This window comes from Amblyraja radiata, chromosome 1 (assembly GCF_010909765.2).
Source record: "Amblyraja radiata isolate CabotCenter1 chromosome 1, sAmbRad1.1.pri, whole genome shotgun sequence".
Classification (NCBI taxonomy): Eukaryota; Metazoa; Chordata; class Chondrichthyes; order Rajiformes; family Rajidae; genus Amblyraja; species Amblyraja radiata.
The window spans coordinates 71,053,116-71,066,657 of NC_045956.1; the positions used below are offsets into that span (position 1 = coordinate 71,053,116).

General features: G+C 41.3%; 1 protein-coding gene across 1 annotated transcript in view; it reads right to left on the reverse strand.

Moving 5' to 3' along the window:
- antxr2 (ANTXR cell adhesion molecule 2) overlaps window positions 1-13,542 on the reverse strand; it is a 208,971-nt gene that overhangs the window by 157,278 nt on the left and 38,151 nt on the right. The window contains exon 7 of the mRNA XM_033023964.1: window positions 8,404-8,484. Within this exon, the coding sequence (XP_032879855.1) occupies window positions 8,404-8,484 (81 nt within the window). The remainder of the gene's footprint in view (window positions 1-8,403; window positions 8,485-13,542) is intronic.

Consider the following 13,542-nt stretch of genomic DNA (forward strand, 5'->3'; position numbering starts at 1 on the left):
GGTCCCTTCCAATCAATTCCCTTCAGAGTTGCTGGTACGTTGAATTACTCCAGACTTTATGTTTTACTCAATAATCCACCTTTGCCTGTGTGTGAGTGATTGGTGGTCGTCGGAGGGGCCGTAGGCGCAGAATGGCAGCCACGTTTCCGTCAGTCTGCCCCAGGGCTGCTGTGGCTACAGAAGTAGCTTACCACCACCGAGTGTGACTGAGGAGTGAATGAATAATGCGATGTAAAGCGCCTTGAGTATTAGAAAGGCGCTATATAAATCCCATCCATTATTATTATTATTATTATTAATAATCTGATTAATCCAGCACACTGGCATCCCATGCACATGTAAGACCCTGACACGACTGTGAGCAACCAATACATGAATCAACACCATTCGGTCTTAGATGCCTGAAAAATTCCCAAACAATTTCTGCAGGGATCCAGGGATCAGGTGAATGCTCAACCCAACACTCCTTAGAACACTGCAGCATTCTACACACCATCAGGACTATGCCTGTTGCACTGAACAGATGCTGGCCCTTACTTGCCTCAGGACTCGCACCAGCATCCAGATCACTGCCACTCCTTCCTGATCCTATAATTAAATTCTGCACCCTTATTACTTATTTTTATTTTCAGCTACACCAAAGGAAATCTCTGAAGCCAAAACTATTTTAGACTGGTTAACCAAGTTAGCTGGGATCACATTAATATAAATACTTTTGCTACACAGTTACACTGCCTTGAAATCCTCAAATGTCTTACCATTTATTTTTATTTCTTGTAATTTTTGACAAAGTAGTACTTTCTGGAAATATTCTATCAGTCAAGCAGTTGTAGATAGTGCAGAATTAATGTTTCTTTCATTTTTGATTATCATTTTCATTAGATCTGTTTATTTATTTTGATTAAATCTGATTCCTTCCCCCCCCCCCCCCCCATCATCTTTAATCCGTTAATTGGACATAGTGATTACCAGCAATACCAACACTTACTGTCTATGGATGAAGTTACTCAGTGGACTACCTATGAGTTAACCACATTACAATAAACCTGGAGTTACGAAACATACAGTACCTGCATATGAAGTTACATATAGGCCATGAATATTTCCCTGAATATCATAAATTAAGAAATAGAAGCAACCTAGGCCATTTAATCGCAGATGGGTTTGCTCTAATTTTCAAAAATGTCACAATAGATATTTTACCTCATCACAATTTTCCTGCACTGACCCCATTTTCCTTGACTCCTTTAATATCTAAAAATGAGTGAACCATGTGATGTTTTTCTCAATTCTGTAATTTCATAGCAATTTGTATTTATAAGTACTTTATAAATACTAGTAGCTTTTAAATCTACTACAAAATAAACCTGAATATTTCCTGCTTTCTTGTACCAGAGAAGATCACCCCCTTCAAATGTGTTACATGTTCGCACTGGGGAATTTACTTACCAGCATCAATATTCAGTTGGTGCACCATCATATTGCCTGCAAGCTATGAGGATTGTTTGTAGAGTTTGCCTCATATGATTTAATGGAAAGCAGGAAATTGAAGCAAAGAACGGAAACAGTTAACACTCGAGATGACAGATATATATCCATTTGCAGTCTTCCCATAAGAGTTAAGCATTGACTCAAGTTGTGTCAGCACAAAGTCCATTTAACATGTAACATTTAATATGTGGCAAACATTTCAGTTAGAAATTAGAAGGTAAATATGTGAAACGTTGATGTCTACGTAACACATCAAAAGTTGATGTCTGCATCAGTGTAATTAATTGGGCAATAGAGAAATAGCCATTAAATAGACCTTAAGTGGGGGGCTACGATCTACGCCACAGTCAAAAAGGCACAACAGAGGATGTACTTCCTGCTGCAGTTGAGGAAGCACAATCTGCCCCAGGCAATGATGGTCCAATTCTACACGGCCATCGTAGAGTCTGTTCTCACCTTCTCCATCATGGTCTGGTTTGGCTCAGCCACCAAGCACGACACCTGGAGGCTGCAGCGAATCGTCCGATCAGAAGAGAAGATTATTGGCTGCAACCTTCCCTCCATTGATGAACTGTACACTGCAAGGGCCAGGAAGCGAGCGGGCAAGATCATCTCTGACCCCTCTCACCCTGGCCACAAACTCTTTGAATCACTTCCCTCTGGAAGGCGACTCCGGACTGTCAAAGCTGCCACAGCCAGACATAAAAACAGTTTTTATCGACGAGTAGTTGCTCTACTCAACAGCCAAAAATCTGTAGCCTCCCTTTGATCTGGTATTTTGTTGGTTCACATGCTTGATCAATGGTGTTTTATCATTAATGTTTTATTATTCTTAATGTTTAGCGTTTTCTGAGTCATTCATAACTGTCAGTGTATGTCATGTTGTTACTTGTGGGTGGAGCACCAAGGCAAATTCCTTGTATGTGAATACTTGGCCAATAAACTTACTTACTTACTTACTTACTTACTTACTTACTTACTTACTTAATAGTCATAGGGCCATACAGCATATTTGTTCAGCCTGGCTGCATGGAATTAGAGAGCCTTATTTAGCTAATTTCTTCAGGTCTGCCATTTTCAAGCGCATGTCTAGCTGATGGCAATAACATGTATTATCTATCACAAGATATCAAAGATATCACTGCTATCACAAGAACACCTACTTCTTAAGTGCCTAAGTTAACAACCCGTTTGAGAAAAACTCAAATTGCTGGTGGAACCAGCTGGATGAACAGGTCAGGCAACATCTCTGAAGGGAAAGTACAGGCTGAGTCTGAACAAGGGTCCCGACCCACTGAGTTCCTCCAACGCTGTTTTGTTCAAAATGCCAGCACCTACAGTTTCTTATGTGTCCCTTTAATAACCCTCTCATTCACTTTCTACAATTAGATTCTGTAGTGCATGACGATTAAGTTTTCTTTGTTCAGATAGTTTGTATTTAAAGTTTTTTTTTGTTGCATCGTACACCTTAAGGAGCCTTTAAAAGAGCCTCTGCTAATAACAATTTTGAAAGTTCAATTTGCTGAATATCCATTGGAGAAATGTGTTAATCCAAAATGTCAGAACAAACAATGTTACAGGAAACACCAGAATCGCAATGTTGTATCCCCAATTTGAACAAGCAGAAATTCCAGCACATTGAGGCTCTCCTATTTTCTTGCTGTGAAGTGATGGAAGGTCAACAGATAGAGAACATAAAATGATGGACAATGGATAGACCTCGATAGACAACAAAAAAACAAATTAATTTAGTTCCCTAGCGGGAAGGTTTGCTAATGCTGCACAGGAGGGTTCAACCTAGATTGGCAGGGGGTGGGATCTCATGCCAGACAGAGGCACATGATAGGCTAGAAGTTGGTATGAAGCGTGGTGTGGGAAAGGTTATTGGACAGAATAGGCAGGTGCAAGGCGATGAAGGAGGGTTGGTTTAAACTGCATGTATTTTAATGCAAGGGGCCTGATGGGGAAGGGAGATGAGCTTAGGGCATGGATCGATACGAGCGACTGGAACATTGTAGCCATGACTGAAGCCTGGTTAAGGGATGGCCAGGACTGGCAGCTCAATGTTCTGAGGTACAGGAGCTTCAGGAGAGACAGGGGTGAGGGAAGAAGAGGAGGGGGTGGGGGTTGCATTGTTGGTTAAGAAGGATGTTACGACAGTGTTCAGATGTGACATTACGGACTGTTCGTCGAGTGAGACTATATGGGTGGAGCTGAGGAACAAGAATGGGATGGTCACCATGTTGGGGGTTTACTACAGAACCGCAAATAATCAATGGGAATTCGAAGAACAAATGTGCCGGGAGATTGCAGACAGCTGCAGGGCAAATAGGTTGTTGTTGTAGGGGATTTTAACTCTCCCAATATAGACTGGGAAAATAATAGCGTGAAGGGTTCAGATGGGGTGCAATTCCTCAAAAGTGTTCAGGAGAGTTTTCTCAAGCAGTATATGGAGGCCCCCACACTTGAGAGGGCAACGCTGGATCTAGTATTGGGAAATTGGGAAGGGTAAGTTAATGAAGTGTGTGTGGAGGCCTTTTTGGACCAGTGACCACAGTTCGATTAGGTTTGAGATAGTTATGGATAGGAGAGGGTCCACGTGTTAAAATGCTCAACTGGGCTAAGGCCAACTTTGAGGGTACGAGAGAAAGTCTTGCTCAAGTTGACTGGAGCAGGTGATTAGAGGGGAAAGAAACACCGGCCAAGTGGGATGCTTTTAAAAGTCTATTGAAGAAAGCTCAGAATGTGTACGTCCGTAAGAGTGAAGTGCAAAGCAGACAAACGTAAGGAAGCTTGGCTGACAAGGGAAATTGAGACAAAAACAAGAAAGATGCATGGGACATGTATAGGCAGCTGCGGTCAATGGAGGAGTTTCGGAACTATGGAGTTAACTGAAAAATGAGATCAGAAGGGCAAAAAGGGGCCAGGAGATAGCTCTGGTGGGTAGCATTAAGGACAACCACAATTTTGTTTATAAATACATAAGGGGGAAAAAGGGTAACGAGAGAGAGTGGGACCTCTCAGGAGTCAAAGCGGTCACCTCTGTGAGGAGCCACAGGAGATGGACAAGATCCTCAATGTGTTTTCTCCTCTGTATTTATGAGGAGAAAGACAGTAGGATGGAGGAAATTGGAGCAGTCACTGGAAGTATCTTGCGAGCAGTCAGGGTTACTGTCGAAGAAGTACTGAAGGTAATGTCATGCATGAAGGTAGACATATCTCCAGGGCCTGATCTGATATATCCGAGGAAATTGCAGGAGCCCTGGTTGAAATTTATGTCATCCTTAAATACAGGAGAGGTGCCGGAAGGCTGGAGCGTGGCAAATGTTGTACCTCTTTTCAGGAAGGGCTGCAGGGAAAATGCTGGGAACTATAGGCCGGTGAGCTGAACATCTGTAGTTGGTAAGTTATTGGAGAGTATTCTGAGGGGTAGTATATACAGGCATTTGGATGGGCAAGGGCTGATTAGGGAGAGTCAGCATGGTTTTATACGTGGGAGGTCGTGTCTCACAAATCTGATTGATTTTTTTGAAGATGTGACCAAAAAGGTTGATGAGGGCAAAGCTGCAGATGTTGTGTAAATGGATTTCAGTAAGGTGTTCAACAAGCTTCCGCATGGTAGGCTGATCTGGAATGCTAGTTGGCAGTGGATCCAAGGAGAGAGAGCTGAATGGATAGCAAATTGGCTCCATGGAAGGAAGCAGAGGGTCATGGTGGAAGGATGCTTCTTAGACTGGAGGCTGACTAGTGGTGTGCCGCAGGGTTTGGTGCTGGGCCCGTTACCGTTTGTCATCTACATCAATGATTTGAATGAGAACATACAGGGCAAGATTAGCAAGTTTGCTGATGATACAAAAGTTAGTGGATTTGCAGATAGTGAAGATGGTTGTGAACGATTGGCCAGGTGGGTAGGAGGAATGGTTGATGGAATTTAATACAGAGAAGTGTGAGGTGTTGCATTTTGGGACGTTGAACAAGGGCAGAACTTACACAGTAAATGGTAGGCCTCTGGATAGTGTTGTAGAGCAGAGGGATCTAGGAGTACAGGCGCATGGTTCCTTGAAGGTCGAGTCGCAGGTAGATAAGGTGGTCAAAAAGGCAATTGGCACTTTGGCCTTCATCAGTCGGAGTATTAAGTATAGAGGTTGGGAGGTCATGTTTTAGTTGTATAAGACATTGGTGAGACCGCATTTAGAATATTGTGTTCAGTTCTAGGCACCATGTTATGGGAAAGATATTGTCAAGCTTGAAAGGGTTCAGAAAAGATTTACGAGGATGTTGCCAGGACTAGAGGGTGTGAGCTAAAGGAAGTGATTGAGTAGACCATGTCTCTATTCCAAGGAGGAGGATGAGGTGAGATCTTATACAGGTATACAAAATCATGAGAGCAATAGATTGGGCAGATGCACAGTCTTTTGCCCAGAGTAGGGGAATCGAGGACCAGAGGACATAGGTTCAAGGTGAAAGAGAAAAGATTTAATAGGAATCCAAGGGGTAACTTTTTCACACAAAGGGTGGTGGGTGCATGGAACAAGCTGTTGGAGGAGGTAGTAGAGGCTGGGACTATCCCATCGTTTAAGAAACAGTTAGACAGGCACATGGATAGTACAGGTTTGGAGGGATATGGACCAAGCGCAGATAAGTGGGACTAGTGTAGCTGGGACTTTGTTGGCCGAGTTGGACCGAAGGGCCTGTTTCTACACTATGTGACTCTATGACTCTGAATATCCATTTATCCAAGGTTTTCTACCAATTACCCAATGAAGTTACACTGTAAAAATGGAGTGGCAGAGGGATAAGGGAACAGTGTCATGAGGAGAAAGTGTTCTAATCTCACTGCTCCAGATTCCAGATACTACAAGCGTTGGGTACCTCCCAAAGAATCAACAGGAAAACAAGATAAAGCAATTATTAGTCACATTTGTGCAGCTTGAACCAAAACATTTTAACATGATGCAGGTTACAGGGAAAGCTTACTTCAAACAAAAAACATCATCTGCAGCATTGAAAAATAAAGATTCATATTGACAGACAATAATAATTGAAAGCAACTGATAAATGGCATCCTGACCTGCAGACTGAGAGCAGACAGGAAGAGGCCTACATTATTATAGTCACGTACAAAGCTGTGGAACTGTTTGCATTCCACCACAGGGAAAATAAGCTGGACAAGTATTGGTAACTAGATAACAAATTAAAACTTATAGTTTGAAAGCTCCAATGAAAGCAATGGTCTCAACATGAGTAGATCTGAGGTTTACATGTGTCGAAGTCACTGTTGACTAGAATTAAGGGCAGATAAAGCGGCAGCCATGCTGCTGGCTACAACATTGCAAGCGTTGTGGAAGAGTAGTAATGTCTGATGCCCACCAAAATCTCTGCTGCTCCTGTGAACTTCACATGGACAGTCCTCCTCTCTGTAGAGAGTGGCATCAGACACTAGATATGGTGAAAAAGGATGAAACTAAGAGCCTGCCTTCATTGATAGTTTATCATTCTCTGTATCTCATCAACCACATCCTGAACACAGAGGTGAAGCTGGGGCTAACAGTCCGGAAGTGGCGGCGCTGCCTTAGCAGCTGCGGCTCGCCTGCAGCCCGTCTGTTTTTTCTTTTTTTTGTTGTTGTTCTTTTGTCCTGTTTTAGTTAATTTTGGTTTATTAGGTTGTGTATGTGTGTGAGGGGGCGGGGGGGAGAAACATGTTTTTGGTCTCTTCCTTCGGGGGGATACGACTTTTCTTGTTGTATCCCCCGTCTCCGTCTGCGCCGAGGCCTAATGGCGGAGCTGGCGGCCTCGGGGCTGTGGCAGCGTTCCGGCGGCAGCCGCGACCCGACCTCGGAGCTGTAGCGGCGTTCCGGCGGCAGCGGCGACCCGACCCCGGAGCTGTGGCAGCGTTCCGGCGGCTGACCCGACCGGAGGCTCGGGCCAGTGGACGACATCGTCGGGAGCTCGCAGGTCAAAGGTTGGTGACCTGTTTTTCCGGAGCTCCCGCAACAACAGCTTCGTCCAGTCTCCAACGGACTACCATCCAACATTATTTACAGCCAACTTCTGCCCAACATTCAGTCTACTGTCTGACCACCTGCCCACTAATCTGTTCAAAAAATCTTGCTCATCCTCTACCACCAGGTTGCTACCCACACCCTCTCAACAACATGCCTCCCATCCCACATTCCCAGTAATTGGTACCTACTTTCACCTGTCAAACCCCCATATCCTTTCCAACAGTCTGCTGCGCATTCCTCACCCAAATTGTCTGCCCATCGGCCTCCCTTCCAATCCTGCATCTTCTGATCTGCCAGTTAACTTTCATCCAAACACTCATCAGCCTTCGACCCGACTCTCACATGATTTTACCATCACACTGTCCTGCTATGCAATACCTGCACACTGGCATCCTAAAGATTTACCAACTCAGTTACTATCTAGTCTTTACTGATCTATTAGTTATCCCTGGCCAGAGTTCCTATTTTCTGTATCAGCCCCAATCCAAGTTTTTCCTGCAATCTAGCATATTTTCTCCACCACAACCAGGACTTAACCGATGTATTTTGTGCAACAATTAAATGGTACTCCTTGAACCACATGCACTTTTGAATCTTGCACAGCAAGCCCATGAAGTGGACATTAATTATCCATTAATTCTGCCCCATTAACATGTCTTTTGATGTAGCATTGAACCTCAAGGGTATAGTATTTCCACAATATACTTTGGAAGTTTCAATTCAATATAATTTAGTTTTACTGCCATAAAATCAACCTGCAGAAATTTGTTACAAATTATTAATATTTTATTCCTCAAAAATAATGGTCATATTGATACTTGATATAATCAACAGCAGATATGATGTAGTTTGTTTTAAATAGACTTCAGCTGTTAAAATAAGCTAAAATAAGCCAAATAATACTCACCAAATCAATAATACCCTTTAAGGCATGAAATCCTTCATTAACCGGGAAGACATGTTTCGGTGAGTCTGCAACATGGTCCAGCTTTTAAAATAAAAAATTATTTCAAAAATTATTTAAACAAAATCCTTAATATTGTTACTTTAATATTTTTATGATATGAGATCTGTAATATGAAACCCGGGTTCGACTAGTGTAGTTTAGTTTTGTAATATGAAACCCGGGTTCGAACACGACTATGGGTGCTGTCTGTACAGAATTTGTTCGTTCTCCCCGTGATCACGTGCGTTTTGTCTGAGATCTTTGGTTTTCTCCCACACTCCATAGACGTACAAGTTTGTAGATTAATTGGCTTGGTATAAATGTAAATTGTCCCCAATGTGCGTCGGATATTGTTAATGTGCAGGGATCGCTGGTCAGTGCGGACTCAGTGGGCCGAAGGGCCTGTTTCCGCACGGTATCTCTAAAAAAAGGGAGGCACAGAGGTGCAGCAGTAGAGTTACTACTTACAGCGCTTGCAGCCGGAGACCCGGGTTCGATCCTGACTACGGCTGTCTGTACGGAGTTTGTGTGTTCTCCCTTCAGTTTCCTCCCACACGCCAAAGACGTGCAGGTATGTAGATCAATTGGCTTTGTGTATGTGTAAATTGTCCCTAGTGTGTGTAGGAGAGGTTAATGTGCGGGAATCGCTGGTCGCGGGCCGAAGGGCCTGTTTTTTCTGCGCTGTATCTATAAACAAAACTAAACTACACTAGTCAAACTTGTGCTGTCAAACATTTAGCTTTCAGGTATTCCTGAGTACATAACACCTATGGTCCTTGTTACATGCATATAGTGAACTTATCAGGCCCAGATTTTCCAAGGAATTGGTCCCTAATAGAGTCTAGTAGTAAAATCATCTGAATTATGCTTTGTTGTAGTATCAGTGACAACATTCATTTGAATGGGGAGAACTGCTATGAGAAGGAGAGGCAGGTTTCAGGTGATTTATATGTATTTCAATTGATTGAGTTGTTTTAAATATGTTTTAATCGATTTATATAATGTTTAATCGTATTTAAGAATAAGTTTAATATTTAATAGCGATTGAATGTTTGTGACATGGAAAAAAAAATTGGTGCAGGATTAGGCCACTTGGCCCTTCGAGCCAGCAATATTCAATATAATCATGGCTGATCATCCAAAATCAGTACCCCAGTGACCTTCGATTCAGCTGCGATGCCTCTTAAGGGGATGTCAAAGTACTTTTGTGGGATTTATGAACCAAATATTTTGAGATGTGAAGAGCAGGCGTCATTTTAGTCATGGAGTCATACAGCATGGAAACAGGCCATCAGGCCCACCTTGCCCATGCCAAGGCATCCTGGTGTTCAATGGTACTGCCTCAACAACCAGGACCATGCTTAAGGAGGACTCAAAATATCCCTAAAAACATTAACATTTGACAAAATTATATGCCCACTGAAATATCTCTGTATCTAAAAGCTATTAGAATTGAAATAATTAATTCATAAAAATTATAAAGTATATGAATACATTGCACAAAAATTAAAATGATGCTAAATAATAAAAAAACTAAGTTTCTCCTTCCTAATCCCTTGCTCTAGGATTGCTATTTAATCAATGACCTCCCCAGAATTGACTCCCGACCCCATGAAATCATATAGCATCAGGTCAAATATGGGCAAGAAAACAAGACTTCTACAACTCGCCATCTTCTCAAATCTGATGAATTCTTCATAATGAATAATACTAGGAACAAGTTGAAAATAGCACAGACATGGTATATACTCTGTGTGGAGGACTTCAGTGGGGGACTGGTGGGATAATTGCATTTCTATCACCAAAAGTCACTTGAGAGCACCACCATTGAGTGCCGAAAGAGATTGTGAGAGATTGTGGCTGGCGCTGGTAGAGAATTAAGTAAAATAGCCTCCTGCACCTCACCTTAAATAGTCTAATGCAGGAGGTGTAATCTGCAGTCAACCTCTGGAAGTTCAAGAAATTCAGGACAAATATCATGATCCCACACCTGTACCCACCTATCACTTGCCAGGCTCTGCCCCACCGACCCTCACTTCTCCAGCTTTCTCCCCCAACTTCATCAGCCGGCAGAAAGGTCCCCACCGAAATGTTGTCCGTCCATACCCTACACAGGTGTTGCCTAATCTGCTGAGTTCCTCCAACACTTTGCTTTTGTAGAAAGCTCAAACAAGTGCAGTCTCTTGTGTCTCAAAAACAACCCATTTCTTATTTCCACATTTTTCTCCCACCCCAGACTTTTGTTTTTGTGTCAGTGGCGAATCTTTCTGCCATGTCACCCTACATCTGTATTTTATCTCTTCGTTCAGTGAACCATATCTATACTGTGGTCAACAATTGGCAACAGTGCTGTCTTCCAACCTGGTTCACCACTTTCAAACAATTTTGCCAAAACACTTCATGCTAAGCTTTCCACCTCATTACTTACTCAGACTCTAATGCCCACTTGGACACACTTCAGGGCTTGTAATTATGTTAAGAGAAGTCATAAATATTAAAGGTTTCAAAGACTTCATATCTACAGATATATAACAACTTTTTTCATACAATATTTAGTACATTTTGTTAGTTTGGATTGAATAGAAATGGAAAGCTATTGTAAAAGTCAGAGTCCTGTTATATAATGCGGATTTTGCAGCCTTCAAGTGTATAACCGATTTTACAATGGAATTCATCATTCACCTACCTTGCACAAGTCACAACTTTATTATTAACAACATTTCAATTTGACAGTACTTCCGTTTGGTAAATTGAATCTTTACAAGAAAAATCCAATTAGTAATCTTATGATTAATCTCATCATAATTGGGGTCTCGGACATTTCCACTGAGAAATTGTATGATTATGTTCTTTTGAAGAGAATAAAGCACAGTGGGAAATGCATTGTGGAAATCTTCAAACAAATTTTCTCACACAAATTGGGCACAGATTCAGGCCACACAATTGCTACAACATTAACCTAGTTTCAACAAAACGTATTCTAAATTTGGCACTTGCCATCCTCGTGCTTTAATTTGTGAACCAGACCTACACTTTAGTTCACTATTAGAATGCATACGGAAGCCAAAATGAGCATACAGCCAACTCTATTGCTTACAATTTGATTATGCGCCTATTTTGAGTAACCTTTGACACTATTCCATTCGGCGTAGTTTCCAATTTAATATTTTGTTATTTCCAGAATTTTTGATGCGCTTTGAAAGTTTGCAAATTTTCTAGATGCCACAGTCATTGTCAAATTTGTTGATTTCTCTGAGCACCCGCGGGAGAATAAACCACTTCACTCTTCAAAAGTTAATGAGGCTTTCTGTTCTTTCACACTTTTGCAATGATTGGATCTTCAAGCCATGAAGTGCACAAAGTGGGGATTTGTAAAGTTCCTCTTTTAATCTCACAAGAGATGTAACCTAATAGCTTGAGCCTGGCAAAGTTATGAGTGAGTTATAGCTGTCACTGCAAGCAAGGTAGAGGTGTCCCAGGGCTCCTCGTTATATATTCTGTTTACAGCATATTAACTATTGAAAGTTCTGACAACCAAATGCAAAAATAATTAATTACAAGTTCATTGAACCAAAAACTAATAACTAGTTAGGGTTATGTCAGCAGGGGAATTCCTCCAATTCCCAATTGACTTGGATTTTTCACAACATTACCAAAAAATATTGAAAGATTGTGGTCATCATCTAAATCAGAATGAGTTCTTGATAAAATCTTTAAGAGGAACTATTAAATAGGATTTCATATTTTAAACTCTACTGCCAAATATATTTTTATTTAAGTTACATTTTGTAGTTAAAGAACTCACAAAGAGCAATGGAAAGCAGATAGCCATAAGCAGCAGGGAATGTACGTGCATTTAAGAAAGAGGAAATAAAATCGACCCGAGTGGGATAAGCAGAAGGAATTGCACCTGAGGTAATTTATTTTTAGCTATAACAATAATAAATAGAAAAATATTAAGTTTGAGTTTTCTGTAACCCAAGATTTGACAGGAGACATGGAGTGATGCTAAGGCACTGAGATAGAAGCGGCAAGTGAATCATAAATATATATCAAAAAAAATTCAGAGAATCACAGAAGAGTATAGTTATGTGGGGTGCAAGTTGATACCGAGTTTGCAATTTTGTGAAGCAAATTAACAAGAAACAAGTCTGTTTTGTTTCCCACATCCCCACAGTCCTTTCTTCTTCAAAGGTATATTGAATTTGTGTGAAGCACAGCGGGAAATACATTGTGGAAGCCTTCAACCAAGTTTTCTCACCTCACTGGATCTATATATGTTAGGTCAATACATAAAACCCAAGTCTGCTATCTATTGACCATGCATATCCCAAACCACCACCCCAAGAGCAAAATGTACGTTGGACCCACACAGTATTCACATTGTCCTGCAAGTCATACACTGTCCTCACTTGGACAATTAGAAACATTCCTTCATCGTTGGTGGGTCAAAGAATTGTATCCTCCACTCACTTCTCAACCCACCCACACAGCAAAAATATTTTGGATTCCTTCATCAAAGAGTAATTCTAGATAGAAATCAATTCCCATCATTATAAATATGATCAAGATTGGCAGTAAATGCTCTCCTTGCCAATAATGGTTAATTCTTGAAGAATCAGAGAAAATCTTTATTCTAGTTCTGAAACTAAAACAGCTGAGGTGCCTAAGACCTGTTTGGTGCTGAAGCTCTGGGAGACAGGAGTATTCAAATAATCAACTGGTAGGTTGCATCTGTACTCTGGAGTTTGGAAAAATGGGAGGCAATCACAGTGAAACAAAAGGAATTTTTGAAATCTTGACAGGATAAATACTGGAAGAGTGCAGGGTCAGAAGTCAGAGCCCAAGATTATGGAAGTGCCCACTTAAGACCAGATGAGGAAAAATGTATTCTCTGCATTGCTATAAATCTTATAAATTTGCCCTAGAAAGCTATGCAGCTTTGAATATATTTAAAGCTGTTAGATTTTCAATCTGTAATAGAATCAAAGGAGGAGCCAGTGTAACGTTATAACTGCCATATGTGGCAGCTATTTACATACCCTGGGTATGCAAGCAAAGAATTTCACTGTGCCTTGTGACATGTGACAATAAAGTATT